We start from the raw sequence: 17,659 nt of genomic DNA, 5'->3' as shown, positions 1-17,659 counted from the left end.
GCCCTAGCTGGTTTGGCTCAGGGGGCATCGGCCTACGGACTGAAGGGTCCTGGATTCGATTCCCGGTCAAGGGCACATGCCCGGGTTGCAAGCTCGATCCCCAGTGTGTAGGGCGTACAGGAGGCAGCCGATCCATGCTTCTCTCTCATCATTGATGTTTCTCTCTCACTCTCTCTCTCCTTCTCCCTTCTTCTCTGAAGTCAATAAAAATGTGAAAACAACAACACAAAAGTAGATTCGCTCACGTGACGACTTAACACCTGCTCCTACGACACCTGTGTGGCCCCGGGCACGCAAGGCTGCCTCTGGGTTGCATGTCAGTCCCAACCTGTTAACGATGCCACGGTTTCAGCATTTGCAGGACCCTGGGCTCCCACGTGGCTTGCGGGGTAGATGGGCTCGCTCTCCTCTCTCAGCCAGCACAGCTGCACCGTGAGGGAAGCCCGTGGCCTCGGTTCACTGGCCTCTGTCACGTCTGAGGTCCCTGTGTCTCTGACCGACGTCTGTGTTTTCCTTCCAGGGAAGAGCGACCCTTTCTGCTTGTTGGAGTTGGGCAACGACCGGCTGCAGACACACACCATCTACAAAACCCTCAACCCCGAGTGGAACAAAGTGTTTACGTTGTAAGTCCTTTAGCCTCTGGACTGTCCAGGGGCATCTTTAAGAAAAACAAGTTAGTGATTTCAGAGAGGAAGGGAGAGGGAGAGAGAGAGAGAAACATCCATGGTGAGAGAATCATGCATCGGCTGCCTCCTGCGCGATCAGGGAGCGAGCCCACAACCCGGGCACGTGCCCTTGACCGGAATTGAACCCGGGACCCTTCAGTCCACAGGCTAACACTCTATCCACTGAGCCAAACCAGCTGGGAAGCTACTTCGAAATCACCATCCTTTTACCCTCCTCCTTCTGTCTCCCAGTCTCTCCTCATCCTGTTTCTTTAACGGTCCCACCCTGGCGTGCACCGAGACATGGAAAATGTCACATAGTAAGGAAGTTGACTTTTTCTCATATGGATGACTGAATCTTCTCTGATGGAAGGCTTGGGAATATAGCCAGTTTGATTTAATTTTTGGAGTTTAATTAAATGGTAGATTTATACTCTAAGGACCTGCAGACTTAATTAGTGAAACCGTGTTTTCAGATCTTCACGGAACCGACTCCACGTGTGTGTGTGTGTGTGTGTGTGTGTGTGTGTGTGTGTGTGTGTGTTTGTGTATGATCCGCGGTGTGTTTCTTGTTGCAGCCCTGTTAAAGATGTCCATGATGCTTTGGAAGTGACAGTGTTTGATGAAGATGGAGACAAACCCCCGGATTTTCTTGGAAAAGTCTCCATTCCCTTGCTGTCTGTAAGTTACCTTTGTTAATGCACAGTTTGCGGGTCATTGTGTAGTTGACAACTTTCTGTGGTGTAGAGCTGCTTCGTCTCTTCGACCTGCGTCCAGAGAACGCTTTATGACTCTAGGTGGAGACAACTGTTTTATTCCAGTAGTTTCAGATATAAATTAACATAATTTCCTTTTTAAAAAAATATATTTTATTGATTTTTTACAGAGAGGAAAGGAGAAGGATAGAGAGTTAGAAACATCGATGAGAGAGAAATATCTATCAGCTGCCTCCTGCACACCTCCTACTGGGGATGTGCCCGCAACCAAGGTACGTGCCCTTGACCGGAATCGAACCTGGGACCCTTCAGTCCGCAGGCCGATGCTCTATCCACTGAGCCAAACCGGTTAGGGCGTCTCTGTGTCAGTCAAATATGATTGAACAACCAAACCGTTTTCACCAGCCTTTTTTTTTTTTTTTTCTTAAATATGGTTTTATTGATTTCAGAGAGGAAGGGAGTGGGGGAGAGAGAGAAACATCAATAAGGAGAGAGAATCATTGATCGTCTGCCTCCTGCACGCCCCCTGCTGGGCACCGAGCCCACAACCCGGTTATGTGCCCCGAACCAGGAATCGAAACCATGACCGGGTTCATAGGTCTGTGCTCAACCACTGAGCCACGTGGGTCGGGCAAGGTGTGGCTGTTTCTGTTCAGATTGATTTTCGAATTCCTTGACCAATAAATTGGGAAAGTGATCAGCTCCTTAGAGGATTTATGGGGGCTCTTCCCGCAGCAAACGCTCCCCAACTTGAACTGATTCTCTACCTAACCTGTAGCTATAAATGTGATTAAAAATATACCAAAATGCTAAATATCTCTAACAAGAAACATTTTATTCCTTAAATCATCCGATTGATAACATAGTAAATATGCATTGGAAAATAGTATACACATTGGAGAGTTTTAAAACATTTCCAAGCTAGACTCCATCTCCTAATAATTATCTAATTCAGTAGATTTATTTAACATTTCTATCCTCAACTAATCGATCCTAATTCTGTCCCGAAAATCCGGCTGGATTTTTCTCATCTATCTAGGTCATTCTTTTTTATTTAAACACTAAAGGCCCAATGCATGAAATTCGTGCAATGGGCTCAGCCCTGGCCAGCCCTCACAGCCTGGGCCGGCCCTCGCAGCCCCAGCTTCATCCGGAAGGTCATCCGGAAGGACGTCCAGAAGGTCGTTCTGCTGTTCGGTCTAATTAGCATATTAGCTCTTTATTATATAGGATTATATAGGATATGTTTACCCTCTCAGAATTATCTAATGGGCCAACCTAGGAAGGCTTTGAAAATCAGGTTTCTGTAAAGTAAGAAGAGCATCTCTTTATTGTTATTTCCTAATGTCTGCGGCGTGATGAGGTTCTACATTTCGAAACAAATTCTAATTCTAGGTGCAATCCACGCCAACGTGTGAATCTGTAATGAGACGCACGCCTCACGCAGCCTTCGGCTTTCTCTGTGAAGCCACGTGCTCAGTCGCTCGCTGCACCGGCAACAGCTTCACTTAATTAGTTTTATGGGACAAATTTCCCGTAATTGCTCCTACCCAATAAATGTCCATGCAAGTCTCCATTTGCATTTCCAATCGAGTGTTTGCCCACGTTGCACCTGTGATGAGATTTGCACATTCTAATGGACACATGTACACCGTCGTTTTGTTTTGTGGTTAATGCTGAAATCTTGGCCATTAAAATAAATAATGTTGATCTTTTACTTTGTGTTAATATTTGTATATGGAAAACCCAAATTTAAAAAATATTAAAAGTAGTCCCAATGCAGGGCTAACATGGTGGTTTTTGAACACACATGTTCAGCTCTCCTCCTTGCCTAATTTTGGTTCAGTATGCCCATTGAAATACATAAAGGAAGACATACAATAAGGCAAATTTCCTGATTAGCCCTGGAAACTGGGAGTGTAGCTTTGACCTGCTGGAGTTATCATGCAACATATGTAATATACATGATGTATGTAGTTTATCAGGTGGATGATAGTTGGTTAGGATAGACAGCTAAGGGAGGAAGACGGATAATCGGTAGGATTTCTTTAATGTCCTATAACAAGAAGATGGCGAGTATTAATCTGAACATCGCATGCCTGATGGTAAGTGCTGAATGGGGTAAGCTTTTCTATTAGATGGAAAAACCCTTTACAGTGATTCACAGAGGAAGTCTAACTGCTACATGTTTGGAACACCTCGACATGGTTGGTCATACAGAGATGGATGAACAAAAGCAATGACATAATGTAAACACAAGTCAGACATACAGAGGAGGAGGTTTTATGGGTTCAAAGAGCCAATGTCAGTATCAATAGGGTTATAACAAACTTGAACATCTATGTGAATGATTTCCCATAGAAATGAGTGTGTGTGTGTGTGTGTGTGTGTGTGTGTGTGTGTGTGGTATTAGAGATACAGGAAATATTACAAAATTGGAATCACAAAATGGTCACTCATATGATCTATTCAGCTTTAAAAATATCAGAAGGAAAAAACAAGGCTGTGATATTTCTTGAAAGCCCAAATGTTTGAATGTCAAAGCTGCACAGAGTGTGTTAATAATGAAAGGCCCCCCACACCATCCCACAGCTACTGAATTTCTGGGGATGAGATGCTGCAGTCTCCTTTAAAATATATAAATAAATACATATATGTAAATATATATATTTTATTTCAGAGAGGAAGCGAGAGGCAGAGAGAGAGAGAGAAACATCAATGATGAGAGAGAATCATGGATGGGCTGCCTCTTGCACGCCCCCTACTGGGGATAAAGCCCGCAACCCGGGCATGTGCCCTGATCTGGAATCGAACCGTGACCTCCTGGTTCATAGCTTGATGCTCTACCACTGAGCCATGCCGGCCGGGCTGCAGTCTGCTTTTTCTAACAAGTTCTCAGATGCATTTTAGGCGTACCACAGGGATTGTTCTCCAACTTCAGAGAATAAGCAGTGAGCTTACTTAATGCATGTGTGTGCATACACACATGTAAATATATAAAATACTCCATTCACATTCCCATTTAACATGTTCATGTATTGATCATGTTGTGGGCCTCAAATGCCTCAATAGATTAAAAAAAGATAGAGACTTCACTGTGATCACAGCACTAGGAAAATAGAAATTAATAACCAAAGTGAGACAAGTATCAAAACACTTGGTGGGGGGGAAAAATCTCAAGTAGTTAATATAGATATCAAAACTACAGCTCTAGAAAGGAACAATGCAATAATATACTTATAAAATGTGGAGAATTACCTTTGGAAAGGAAAGAGGACTTAGTAATTCCACGAGGATTTCTAAAGGTTATCTAGGTCTGTTCACTTTGTGATAACACACCAAACTTTCCAAGAAATATGTATGTTTAGGTACCCAGATTATATTTCAGTGAAATAATGAATGAAAGTACGGTCCTTCTAATTTCAGATTTCATTCAAAGCAATTTAAAAAATAACCTGATTGCATTATGTCCCACTTGGAAATTAATGTTTTCTCCTCGAAAACATAAAAAGATAACAATGAAAAAAAATGTGGAGAAGGGCCAAAAGTATTATTCAGAGGAAATTCTTAACTTGAATGTTTTCATAATTAAACAACAAAGGTTGAAAATCATTTAAGCATCTCAACAAAAGGAAATAAAACTAAGGACAGTAGAAAGGAATTAATGAACATTAAAAAATGAGCAACATGGAAAATATGTACATGGTGTATTTGATAAATCCAAGTACTACTTCTGTAAAATGTAATTCAACAGGCAAGCCATTTACAAGGCTATGAAAAAAAGAGAAAAACACATTAAGAATTATGAAAGAACAAGAAATATAGGGATCACTATGAATAACACACCTAAATTTTACTGAGGAGTCTGAGCAAAAACTTAAAAAAATGAATAGTCTCACCAACTTAGAAAAGGTGTTTTTTTTTTAATATATTTTATTGATTTATTTTTTTTTTACAGAGAGGAAGGGAGAGGGATAGAGAGTTAGAAACATCCATGAGAGAGAAACATCGATCAGCTGCCTCCTGCACACCTCCTACTGGGGATGTGCCCGCATCCAAGGTACATGTCCTTGACTGGAATCGAACCTGGGACCCTTTAGTCCGCAGGCTCATGCTCCATCCACTGAGCCAAACCAGTTAGGGCAAAGGTGTGTTTTTTAATTAATAAAGAAAAGACATGTCTACCCAGCAGAAACGTTAATTTGAAGAGGTAGAAATCAGAACAGTTAAGCTAATAATCATATGAATGGCTTGTGCTTTATTCACACGTGATTATGATTATTAAGAGAACAGACGATGAAGCCAGGCCACTTGCATTGGCATCCGGTCTTTTTCCTTAAGGGGCTGTGTGATTTTTGAGGTTGCTAAACCTCTCTGTTTCTATTTCCTCCTTGATGGCACGAAGATAATTATCATAATACCTACAATGGACGTCTGGGGTGAGGGTTTAAATAGTTTGGCCAATGTAAAGTGATTGCAGTATAGCATACTGTAAGCACTTACAGGGTAAGCTGTCACCTTAGTTTGAGTACACTAAATTATTAAATTTGTTTGAGCAGTCAAATTAACACCTATAGTAAAGATTTTTCACTAGGAGTGATCACTAAGTATAGGAAAAGACTCTCGGCCAACAGGTGTGGCTCAGTGGTTGAGCATGGACCTATGAACCAGGAGGTCACAGTTCATTCCCAGTCAGGGCACATGCCCAGGTTGCGGGCTCGATCCCCAGTGCGGGGCGTGCAGGAGGCAGCCAATCCATGATTCTCTCTCATCATTGATGTTTCCATCTCTCTCTCTCCCTCTCCCTCTCCCTTCCATTCTGAAATCAATACAAATATATTTAAATTAAAGAAAGAAAGAAAAAGGACTCTCAAACACTGTTAGAGAGAGTATGCCTTGGAGAAGGCACCTTGATAAAATGGATTACAATTTAACATACACGTATCTCTGAGCATTTGTATTCTGGGTTTCTATTGTAGAGCAGCATCTGAGACTCGAAGAGATAGAATTACCCCTGGCCATACAGATGCTAAATGCCAGACGTGGGAATTGAATCTAAGTCTGCCTGGTCTCCCAGTCCTACCACGGCGCACCGTTAATAAACGTAGGAGAGAAAATGTTCGGTCTCATTAGTTATAAAAAAGAGTACATATTAAAACAACCTGAGGCCTTTTTATTCCTACGAAATTGCTGTATATTAAATAAAAATGCCCAGTGTTGCGAGGAAATGGATGGTCTGATTCACAGAGGCTAGGAGTATAAATGGATACAGCGTTGTAGGAGGGAAAAGCCATCAAATAGATATATCTTATGAGTCAGCAGTTCCACCTCTAGAAAAGGTGCATAATGCCTCTGTTCTTCAGTTTCCTAGTCTGTAAAATGTGAATTTAGAAAGTGTATATATCTCAGAGGTGGGTGTGAAATAATCAGGAAAACCAGTGAGAATGACACCTCGTTTTTAGTCTTATGTTAATGTATATGTTTCCACGCTTTTATCTTTTGAATTTAAAAAATATATGGGAACCATTCCCCAGTGGAATAATAGGTTATTACTTCAGTGTTTAATTATAATAGTAAATGTTTCAACATATAGATCTATTCCTAAACCAAGCCTATCCCACATACAAAGTAGCATATTTCCTCTTTCCCTGATACTTGATCTTTCCCCCGAAGGTTTTTCCTTCTAGCAGACAGCCAGAAAAAGTGAATCAACAGGAAAATTCATAAAGTGTGGGTTATTTATATTTTGAATATTATATAGCAATGTAAAGAAATGAGGCAGATCCATATTCTACTTCAAACTTTTCAATCCGAATCCTATGGATAGGTACAAAAATGAAGTTGCAAAGTACATATAGTTTACGAATGTAAAGTCTCAATAAAAACTTAGGAGGGATCTATGCCAAATTTCTATCTAGTTGCCATCCAGGGGGAAGAATGGTGGTATTTTTGGAAGTTCAGAGAGACTTTTAATTTTTTTCTGTTATTTTTCAAACTTAAAAAAAAAAGTTTCAACTTGTAATTTATGTATTTTAAGGTAATAATAATATATTCAAGTGCCAAACAGGAATAGCCTTCATCATAGCTGAGGCCTCTTGATTACTATGAAATTGCTGTGTATTAAATAAAAATGCCTAGCGTTACAAGGAAACGGACAGTCTGATTACTTGAATGTCCCTCGGTGGATTCTGTGTTTTGCTGACACAATTCTAGGACATTGAGAAAGAGGAAACGATCATTTACCAAATTAAAAAAACATGCACACACACCAAAAAAAAACCACAAAAAAACTTCTCTTACTATAAAATATTTCTTTTTATACTGCTACCCCTTGTTCTTCTGTTTGACCTTCCCTGACCCTTAAGAAATCATGGAAAGTTTAAGATAACGGGGTACAATGCCTGTGGCCCGAAGCAAAGCTAACTTGGACGCCAGTCAGCTTGGCAAAGGGTCAGGCTGCTTTTGTATTTATCTCTTTCAACTTTAACACCCACAATTTATTAAGTGAGACCGTGGACATAAGAGGAAGCCCCGAATCCTGTTTGGAGCCCGTTTCGGAAGGAAACCAGGTCTTTATGGGGCACCCCCTTCCTCTGAGCCACTGGCCAGGAAAGCCATCTTTCTGTTTAAAGACCTATTCAATCTGGAGAGGTGGGGTGACTTAGGGAAGGAAGGTGACCTCTCCCTTGTAAAGTGGAATGGCTCTGTTTCCCGCCCTGACTTACTCGACTCATTTCCACCACTGTTTATAAGAACCCTTGTGCCAAGCACTTGGAGTGACAGCAATAGTCATTTAAAATATGGCTTGGCCTGGCCCGGCCGGCGTGGCTCAGCTCATCGACCTATGAACCAGGAGGTCACACTTCCATTCCTGGTCTGTGCACATGCCCAGGTTGCGGGCTCCATCCCTGGTAGGGGGCGTGCAGGAGGCAGCCAATTCATGATTCTCTCTCCTCCTTTCCCCTCATGTTGACAACTTTTATGCCCGTGATACACTGGTCAAAACTAAACAACAACAGGAAAAAGAACAACAACAACAACAAAAGCTAAAACACCACAAAACCTGACATTGTACATTGCTGTTAACTAACCTGTGGCCTTCGTTGGAATGCCACCAGCTTTTCCAATGATGTCCTTTTTCTGTTCCAGGATCCACCCCAGGGTACCTAGCACACTTGGCATTTAGTGGTCTTATCTCCGAAGTCTTCTGATTTGTGACCGTTTCCAAGCGTTTCCTTTTTCCCATGACCTTGGCCGGCTGGAGGAATACTGGCCAGGGATTTTTGTAGAATATTTATCTTGTTTTAATAAATAGACATGTATAACCTCTGAGATTTTTGAAAGCCCACGTAGACGCTGTAATAATCCAGGCCACTAATTTTCCATTTAGATCATCAGTAATTGTTACTTTAGCTTTCTATCGGCTGTAAGAGCACCCTACAGTGAACAGTTGATTTAAGATGATTTTAATATTGGCCTAGTAGGTGTTTCATCTGCTTGTGCATCTCTGTGAGTCTGTTTAGTTTAAACCCCAGGAAACGTTTGTATTTTTTCTGTTGCTTATGGCAGATTCGAGATGGACAAACGAATTGCTACGTGTTGAAGAATAAAGATTTAGAGCAAGCTTTTAAAGGAGTCATTTACTTGGAGATGGAGCTCATCTATAATGCCGTAAGTCTCACTGTGCCATACCTCCCGGTTTCCCTGTAACTAATGTGACAGGTGGCCAGCCTAGAGAGACTCCAGTCCGTGTGAAATGTTTTAGAATATTTGCACAGAGGGAGAGTGACGGGGAGAGGGAAAGAGAGAGAGAAAGAGAACAGTGTTTTAAAGCCCAACCATTGCCCGGCCAGTGTGGCTCAGTGGTTGATCGTCCACCCATGAACCAAGAGGTCACAGGCACATGCCCGGGTTGCGGGCTCCATCCCCAGTAGGGGGCGTGCAGGAGGCAACCGATCAGTGATTTTCTCTCATCATTGATGTTTCTCTCTCTCTCTCCCCCTCTCCCTTCGTCTTTGAAATCAACAAAAATATATTTAAAACAAACAACAACAACAAAAACCCTTCAACCATCAAATCCATGCTGGACACTCCTGTTTTCAGCTGGTATTAATCCTGTTTTTCCAGATCACTGAGAGGAAATGAGATTTTTCTGTGCAAAATAGGTTTTATAATCCAGAAGCTCCTTTCGCATGCCAGGTATTACTGGTGAAAACATAGCTCCCAACTTTACGTGAAGGGAGGTTTTCCTTTTTAGAGACTTTGGTCTGAGAACTTCATGCAGCCGATCTCTGCAGTGGTTTAAATACCTCCATTGGTTTGCAGATATCCTGTGGTCTTCCAGATCGGGTCTGACCCACCCAAGTGAAGTTCATGCAATGAGATCCCCCCTAGCACCCCCCCCCCCAAACACACACACACACACACACACACACACACACACACACAGAGCTCAGGGGTGACCACCATTCTCTGCTCCCCGCCAGGCCTTGGGGTAAAACAGATTGATTCCCGGGTTCCTTCCCCATCATGAAGTGAAGGACAGGAACGAAATCTACAGGAACGCCTCCCTTTTTTTTAACAATGGTGTCGTCCTAGGTCAAAGCCAGTATCAGGACCTTCACGCCCAGGGAAAAGCGCTTTGTTGAAGACAGCCGCAAGTTGTCCAAAAAGGTGGGTCTCTGTGGTGAGCTGGCTTGTTGGTTCGCTCAGCATGCGGGACCTGGTGTCCTGGCTGTCAATATTTGCTCGCATCCACCCTTCCCCTCTCCCTCCTCTTTCTCCTGTTGTTCTTCTTCCTCTTCTTCTTTTTCTCCTCCTCCTTCTCTTTCTCCTCTCCTCCCTCTCCTACTCCTCCTTTTCTTTCCTTCTCTCCCTCTCTTTCTCTCTCATTCTCTACCTCTACCTCTACCTCTCTCTCTACCTTTACCTCTTTCTCTACCTCTACCTCTACCTCTGCCTCTATCCCTACCCCTACCCCTACCCCTACTATCATTCTCAGTCCCCACCTCACCACTCTTTTCTCCTTTTCCCCCCTTCTCTCCCAAAACAAGGACTTCAGTCAGCTCAATAAGAAGGGAAAGACTCAGCCGACATGTGTTGGATGAGATAGAAGGTGTCAGCCCTCCATTAACCTCCTGAGCTGTCCTATGAACAGAATCCCTAGCCTCAAGCCCCTGTGAGCGTTCTCCAGATCTCCGTGCCCTGCTCTCCTTCCTTTAATCACAGCCATGTCTGTCTCTGTCCTTCAGCGTCTCAGGGAGGGATTCTGGCCTTTCCATTCATAAAGAAATTAGCCCAGTGCATCTTTAGAGCCGTCTAGCCTGGGACTCCCACAGCTTCTCCTACCACGTTCGTATTGTCTGAATTCGGGGAGTTGTTGCCACTTCACCCCCTTCTGAATGGCCTGTCTCTCTCTTTCTGTTGCCCTGAATTCTTCTGTCCTCATTTCAACCCAAGGTGAGGATCGGAGCCCCGTAGGGGAAGCCGCACATTCTTTGTCGAGCGCGACTTTTCCATTTATCTCCAGGCCCCTCCCCGTCCTGTTCAGACAGCACTCGGGATTTCGCTCTGTCCCTATTGTCCTCTCTGGTTGTGTAACAAAGAACAGAGTGTCCCCTTTTCAGAGTATTTATTACTTCCACCCCTTCCTGTGGGTGAGCAGCTGTGGGGGACAGAAAGCAGTTCCCTAGAAAGGGCGTCTCATCGTCCTTCTGTTTCCCATGAACTTCTGGGCCCCCTCGGAAAGGGCCTCCACCATCCGCTGAGGGGGGCATCCCAGCGTTTGGCTTCGGTCTGCAATAACATGGGCTGTCATGTTGGCTGAGTGTAATCGGAGTCGACCTCTTATTTTTTTTATTTGTATTATTAGCCGTATTGCCTTTTTGGCTCTGTTTACTTGAAAGTTAAAACCCGAGGTGAGGTAGGTGGGGCAGCGGCTTTTGCAAACAAACTGAAATGAATCCGATTACCACTGGGAGAAAAGACATTTCCTTCGCCAAACACCGACCCCCGCATGGTGGGGTGGCTCCGGGCTCTGAGAGCACCCGGGGTGGTGGGAGGGGCTGGAATCCTGGGGTATGTGAGGGTCCTCCCTCTCACCACTAGGTGTCCCCTCGTTCTCACAAAGTCGAAACTTGTGCTTCTGAGGCAGATACTTCAAAGCACTTAGCTATGTGACAAGCACTCCAAGTGCGTTAATTCTCTCCACCGTTAAGGTTGGTACATTGCTAAGAGAAAGGTTAAAAAACTGACCCAAGGTCACAGGCTAGTAGCTGGGAGATAGAACTGCATTCCTTTGCCAGAACTAGCCTTTCCTATAGACTTTTTTTAAAATTGATTTCAGAGAGGAAGGGAGAGAGAGAGAGAGAGAGAGAGAAACATCAATGATGAGAGAGAATCGTTAATCGGCTGCCTCCTGCACGTCCCCTACTAGGGGGGATCGAGCCCGCAACCCAGGCAGGTGCCCTTGGCCGGAATCGAACCTGGGGCCCTTAAGTCCGCAGGCCGATGCTCTATCCACTGAGCCAAACCGGCTAGGGCTCCTATAGCCTTTTTCTTCTGGACTCGATTAGTTAAAATACCTGAACATTTCTACTATAAATTGTCCATTTCCTTCTAAACTAAACAGGTAGCCACTTGTTCCCACTCTCTGTGTTTCTGTGTATCTGTCTCTGTATTTCTCTCTCTCTCTCTCTCTCTCTCTCTCTCTCTCTCTCTCTCTCTCTCACACACACACACACACACACACACACACACACCCCAGATGCCTGTCTTCATTCGTTTTTCCCCAGCTCAGTTGTGTAATGAACACGATTCAAACAGGTCCTCCTCTATCAAAGGTGCCATCAAATGCATTGCATTCTCTTTTCCTCCACGGATGATGGGACTTTAAGAGGAATTTTGGAAGAAGCACGAGGACTTTTCCTCCCGGTTTTTTAATTAGCAGCAACACAGCATACCATGGAGACGGCCAGGCTGCCCGATCTACACCGAGTCTGTGGAGCATTCACATCTACTTCTCTGTTTCCCGTGTCTCCTGACCAGATCTTATCCAGAGATGTGGACCGGGTGAGGAGGATCACCATGGCGATATGGAATTCACTCCAGTTCCTGAAGAGCTGCTTCCAGTGGGAGTCCACGCTGAGGAGCGCCGTGGCGTTTGTGGTGAGCGCCCTCTCTCAGGCTCGCGCTGTTGGTTTCCGAGGCCTGAATTCCCACGCGAAACACGGGCCTCCTGTTACTGATACGAAGCTGAATGCAACACAGTCAACCCTGCTGACGTTCACACCTGTAAGGAAACGTAAAAACGGAAATGGGCCCTGGCAGGTGTGGTTCAGTGGTTAGAGCATCGGCCTGCAGACTGAAAGGTCCCGGGTTCGATTCCGGTCAAGGGCACGTACCTCGGTTGCAGGCTTCTTCCCGGCCCGGGCCCTGGTCGGGGCTCATGCAGGAGGCAACCAATCGATGTGTTTCTCTCACATTGATGTTTCTCCTTGTCTTTCCCTCTCTCTTCTACGCTCCCTAAAAATCAATGGAAAAATATCCTCGGGTGAGGATTCACAAACATAAAAACAAAAACGTAAATGGTATCCATTCATCTTTCTAGAAGATATTGCGGCACTGTGAGTATGTAGAAGATGTCTTTTTAAGACAGGACATATGTCAGTGACCCTTGGAAATATCTTAAGTTACCCAAATCTTGCTCATGTGCTCACTGCTGGTAAGTTTAGGAGGGCCCATGTTCTCTGTAGTTTTAAATGTGTTTGTGGACGTATATCCATGTCTGTGTAGTCCCTGCATTGTGTGTCTTCCTCTCCTCTGTCCCAGTGAATGCCAGTGTTTTCTGAAACATGGCCATTGAAAAATCACGGCTAAATTAAGACAAGATTGCTCTAATTTTTAAGTAAATCATGCGTCAGCACTGATATAAAAAACATTTACTCAGCCCTAGCCAGTTTGGCTCAGCAGAAAGAGCGTCGGCCTGGAGACTGAAGGGTCCCGGGTTTGATTCTGGTCAAGGGCATGTACCTGGGTTGCAGGCTTGATCCCCAGCCCAGATTGGGGTGTGTGAGAAGGAAACCATTCGATGTATCTCTTTCACATCGATGTTTCTCTCTCTCTCTCTTCCTCTCTCTCTTTCTCTCTCCCCCCTTCCGCTCTCTCTAAAAACCAATGGGAAAAAAATATCCTCAGTTGAGGATTAAAAAATAATTAAAAAACCCCACAAAAAACACATTTATTCACATCATATCACTTGGGACATAGCTGATTGCTACACATGACCCAGTTGACTGAACCGCACCAAGGAGAACCACGAATGAGTGTGAAATGCACTCCTCGCTGATAACGTTGGCCCGCCCTTACCAGCACAATGAAATCACAGAGATCTTAACAGCACCCCAGTCAGCCACTGAGAGGCCAATGCACCTGGAAGGACTTCAAAGATGGCCCCACGCCCTCAGTTCACATCCCCGGACATTCTTCCTTTGGGAAGGAACTTGCCCTTGGCCAGATGGGTAGGGTCAGGCATGGGAGGGGAAACCCAGTCTCTCAACTGCTAATCTTGTACCTTTTGTCCTATGCCATCAAGTTCTGTTCTATGCACAAGTCACAACAGGGCCTGATAGGACATGGGATATGTCCTGATCATGTTCCTTCTTTCTCCTGTTTTCTGTTTCTTTCTTAAAAAAAAAAAAATATTTTTATTGATTTCAGAGAGGAAGGGAGAGGGAGAGAGAGAGAGAAACATCAATGATGAGAGAGAATCATGGATCAGCTGCTTCCCTACTGGGGATAGAGCCTGCAATCCTGGGCATGCATCCTGATGGAGAATTGAACCTTGACCTCCTGGTTCCTAGGTTGATGCTCAATCACTGAGCCATGCCAGCCGGGCTACAGTCTTGTTTTCTATGTTAACGCTCTCTCGGCCTGTGGACCGAAGGATCCCCTTCGGTCCCAAGTTCGGTCCCAGGTTCGATTCCGGTCAAGGGCACATGCCTGGGTCGCGGGCTCGATCTCCACTAGGGGATGTGCAGGAGGTGGCCAATTCATGATTCTCTCTCATCATTGATGTTTCTCTCTCTCTCCCTCCCTCCCTCTCCCTTCCTCTCTGAAGTCAATAAAAAAATATATATTTTTTAAATTAGCCCAAGATGTCATTGGGTTCAAGGTCACTTCAACCTTTATGATTCCCACCGAGGGAGCAAGTGTATCAGCTCTTTAAGAGGCTCTGTCCTTGTCAGTGGACAGCAGTTTGCTCCGTCTAGTTAATTGCAGTTTTTTTATTGCTTCAGGAGGTAGAGGGTCTGTGATGGCTACAGCCTTGACCTTCCATGAACTTTTACTTGGGTCTGAAGTTGGTAAAACGATTGGCCTTAAACGCATTAATAAGGCTTTTATTAGTCCGTATCGCTCTTGGACTTGGCATTGACTTCTCCACTCTTCCTTTCTCAAGTTCTCCTTGGCGGGGGGTGCCTCACGCGTTGGGCTTCTCTTCAGCCTCTCTACCTCCACTTCCTCCCTGAATTCACTTCAAAACGTTCCATGGAATGTTCTGGGCAAAAAAGAAACGTCAACACAAGTGGTGGCTTCTTCCAGTGGGCACCCCCAGCCAGCCCCTGCGAGGAGGAGGAGAGCGTTTCCTCTTTCTCGAGCTTCGTTTCTGGCTCTGGGAGTTTTAGAAAAACAGCTCCGTTGCCCGGGGTCATGGAGGAGAGTGACAGCCATGATTAATGGGCTGCCCGGCTGATCTGAGGAAAGATTATACTACAGGAGCAGGACCAGGTTGTCTTGTGTGGGGACTTCTGATTGGGAACGGAGCTTGGACAGGGGGTGCATGCCCTGTTCCCTCTGCCGGGCTATTCCCTGGGCAGACGCAGGCTGCCACGTCGCCCTCAAATCTCGGGGGGCCCGCGGGACAGGAGATAAAGGGGTGCTCTTCGTGCTGGGCCCCAGACTGTGATTTTGCAAGGGTTCCTGGGTTTGTGAGACTGGGGGGAGGGCCACTGAATGGGGGATAGTTTCCATTGGACATTATTGAAAAAGCAGAGAGTCAAGTAGGAATGATGCAGGCATAACCTCTCTCTCTCTGGGTTGTGCTGAAGGTACTGGCGTGGAAAGTGCAGAGAGGAAGGGAGAGAGAGAGAGAGAGAGAGTCTAAACACATCAATGATGAGAGAACCATTGGCCGGCTGCCTCCTGCACGCCCCCTACTGGGGATTGAGGCCACAAGCCAGGCATGTGACCTGACCAGGAATGGAACCGTGACCTCCTGGTTCATAGGTTGATGCTCAACCACTGAGCCACGTGGTCCGGGCTGGAGGCCCTTCTCCATCAGAAATGGGGCTGCGATATGTAAGGGTTCCCTGCACAGGTGTGAAGAGGACCATTTGGGTGACGCAGGGACTGGGAGTCACACTAGCCCCCCACGCTGAGGACAAAGGTGTAGGAATGTTGTTCTCCCTTCTGTTTTGTCAGATCACATGAAAAGAGCCTGTTAATACCATGTTCGTGTCTCTGTTTTCAGATGCTACAAAGCAAGAATGTTATAGGATCATGTTTAGTATATTCTGGCTGTTAATTTTAAAGACATTATGAAAGCAACCCATCCGTCTTCTGGATTCCTTTGGATGTGTGTATGAATATGTCATCTCTTGATGAAAGCAGGAATGAAAGAACAGCAGCCTGTTAAAACCTAGTCCACGTGGTGGCTGGTCAGAAGTGGATGGGCCGATGTGAAATAATTTTTATCTTGTTGGATAATCCAAGCATAAACCTCCCCTACCATGAGACCAATCCTATCCACAGATATATTGGGGTTGCATTCCCAATAGTGAGCAAAGAAAGTTCTCTTTAATTCACTGATCCCAACACGTGTGACTGTCGCTGTGTGCTGTTGAATTCGTTGTTATTGTAAGACATAAAATCTGGGCTTTCTTAGAGTGGCCAGAGCATTCCAAATCACGCTCCTACTGCTCAAATGTTTTTGTTAGAGCGATTATGGGAAATCTTGCTTATTAGGTTTTTTAAGTCTTTCTCTTTCCTCTACGTTTTCTAGGTATTTTTATGTCATTTTCTGAGCTTTATTGGTTTGGTATAATATGTATAGGTGAATTGAATTTGTTCTCAAAAGGTAATGTTACATGGTGACATGGGCATTATGGAACCAATTATATCAATGGGTGTTTTTGGTTTGGTTTGGTTTTCTATTGGGTACTTATATTTCTCACACCCCAATATTATATGTTAAAAGACCCAAAAAGATACTATGGCATAAATGCATTAATTTTTTCATAGGAAAATACAGCCTTTATTTGACAGATGGCATCCTCAGAAGGTTATTTAAAATAGCAAAGGTCCGCCCTAACCGGTTTGGCTCAGTGGATAGAGCGTCGGCCTGCGGACTGAAGGGTCCCAGGTTCGATTCCGGTCAAGGGCATGTACCTTGGTTGCGGGCACATTCCCAGTAGGGGGTGTGCAGGAGGCAGCTGATCAATGTTTCTCTCCCATCGATGTTTCTGACTCTCTATCCCTCTCCCTTCCTCTCTGTAAAAAAATCAATAAAAATAAAAAATAAAAAGCAGCAAAGGTCCCCTCGCTGCAAAAAGGCCCGCGTTTGTGTAGTTTGCTGTCCTGCCAGTCCCACAGGCCCACACCTATCGCAGCAAGGGAGGCAAGTCTGTGGGGCATTGATAGATTCCTTGTTTTATTAAATTTTTTTCTTGGACGTTTGATGTTAAGAAGTAATCTAAATCTACCATATATCAATGGGCATCTTCATAAAGCTGTGCCTCTCACATCTGTGACTTTGCCTTGAATTTTTTGAGTGCAGAAAAATGAAGAACGTATTCTTCAGAGTTGACAGGGCCTGCAATACGATGCTTAATTTAAAGCATCAATCACGCCCTCCCCCCCGCCCCCCACTCACCCCAATAAGGTTAAAAATACAGTTCTCCACTTTCTCAGTGATATCCCATAGTTAGCATATACAGAAATCTTCGTGTGTAGAGATCCCAGAATTTTGAGAAATGATTCCATATTAAACTTAGCCCTAGCTGGTTTGGCTTGGTGGATAGAGCTTTGGACTATTCCAGGTTCAATTCCAGTCAGGGCACATGCCCGGGTTGTGGGCTCGATCTCCAGTAGGGGGCGTGCAGGAGGCAGTCGATCAGTGATTCTCATCATGGATGTTTCTATCTCTCCCTTCCTCTCTGAAATCAATAAAAAAATATTAAAAAAAATAAAAATAACTTAAAAGCAAGAGCAGCAATAACAGAA

The 17,659-nt window shown here is 44.6% G+C and overlaps 1 protein-coding gene across 1 annotated transcript in view; it reads left to right on the top strand.

The window, feature by feature from the left end:
* The window catches only part of MCTP2 (multiple C2 and transmembrane domain containing 2), a 143,952-nt gene that overhangs the window by 83,235 nt on the left and 43,058 nt on the right, over positions 1-17,659 (top strand). Inside the window, exons 13-17 of the mRNA XM_079763895.1 lie at positions 521-623; positions 1,244-1,346; positions 8,951-9,052; positions 9,980-10,054; positions 12,428-12,547. Coding sequence (XP_079620021.1) covers positions 521-623; positions 1,244-1,346; positions 8,951-9,052; positions 9,980-10,054; positions 12,428-12,547 — 503 coding nt within the window. The remainder of the gene's footprint in view (positions 1-520; positions 624-1,243; positions 1,347-8,950; positions 9,053-9,979; positions 10,055-12,427; positions 12,548-17,659) is intronic.

This window comes from Cnephaeus nilssonii, assembly GCF_951640355.1.
Source record: "Cnephaeus nilssonii genome assembly, chromosome: 24".
In the NCBI taxonomy this organism is placed as follows: Eukaryota; Metazoa; Chordata; class Mammalia; order Chiroptera; family Vespertilionidae; genus Cnephaeus; species Cnephaeus nilssonii.
This window is presented reverse-complemented; position numbering and strand designations above follow the sequence as displayed.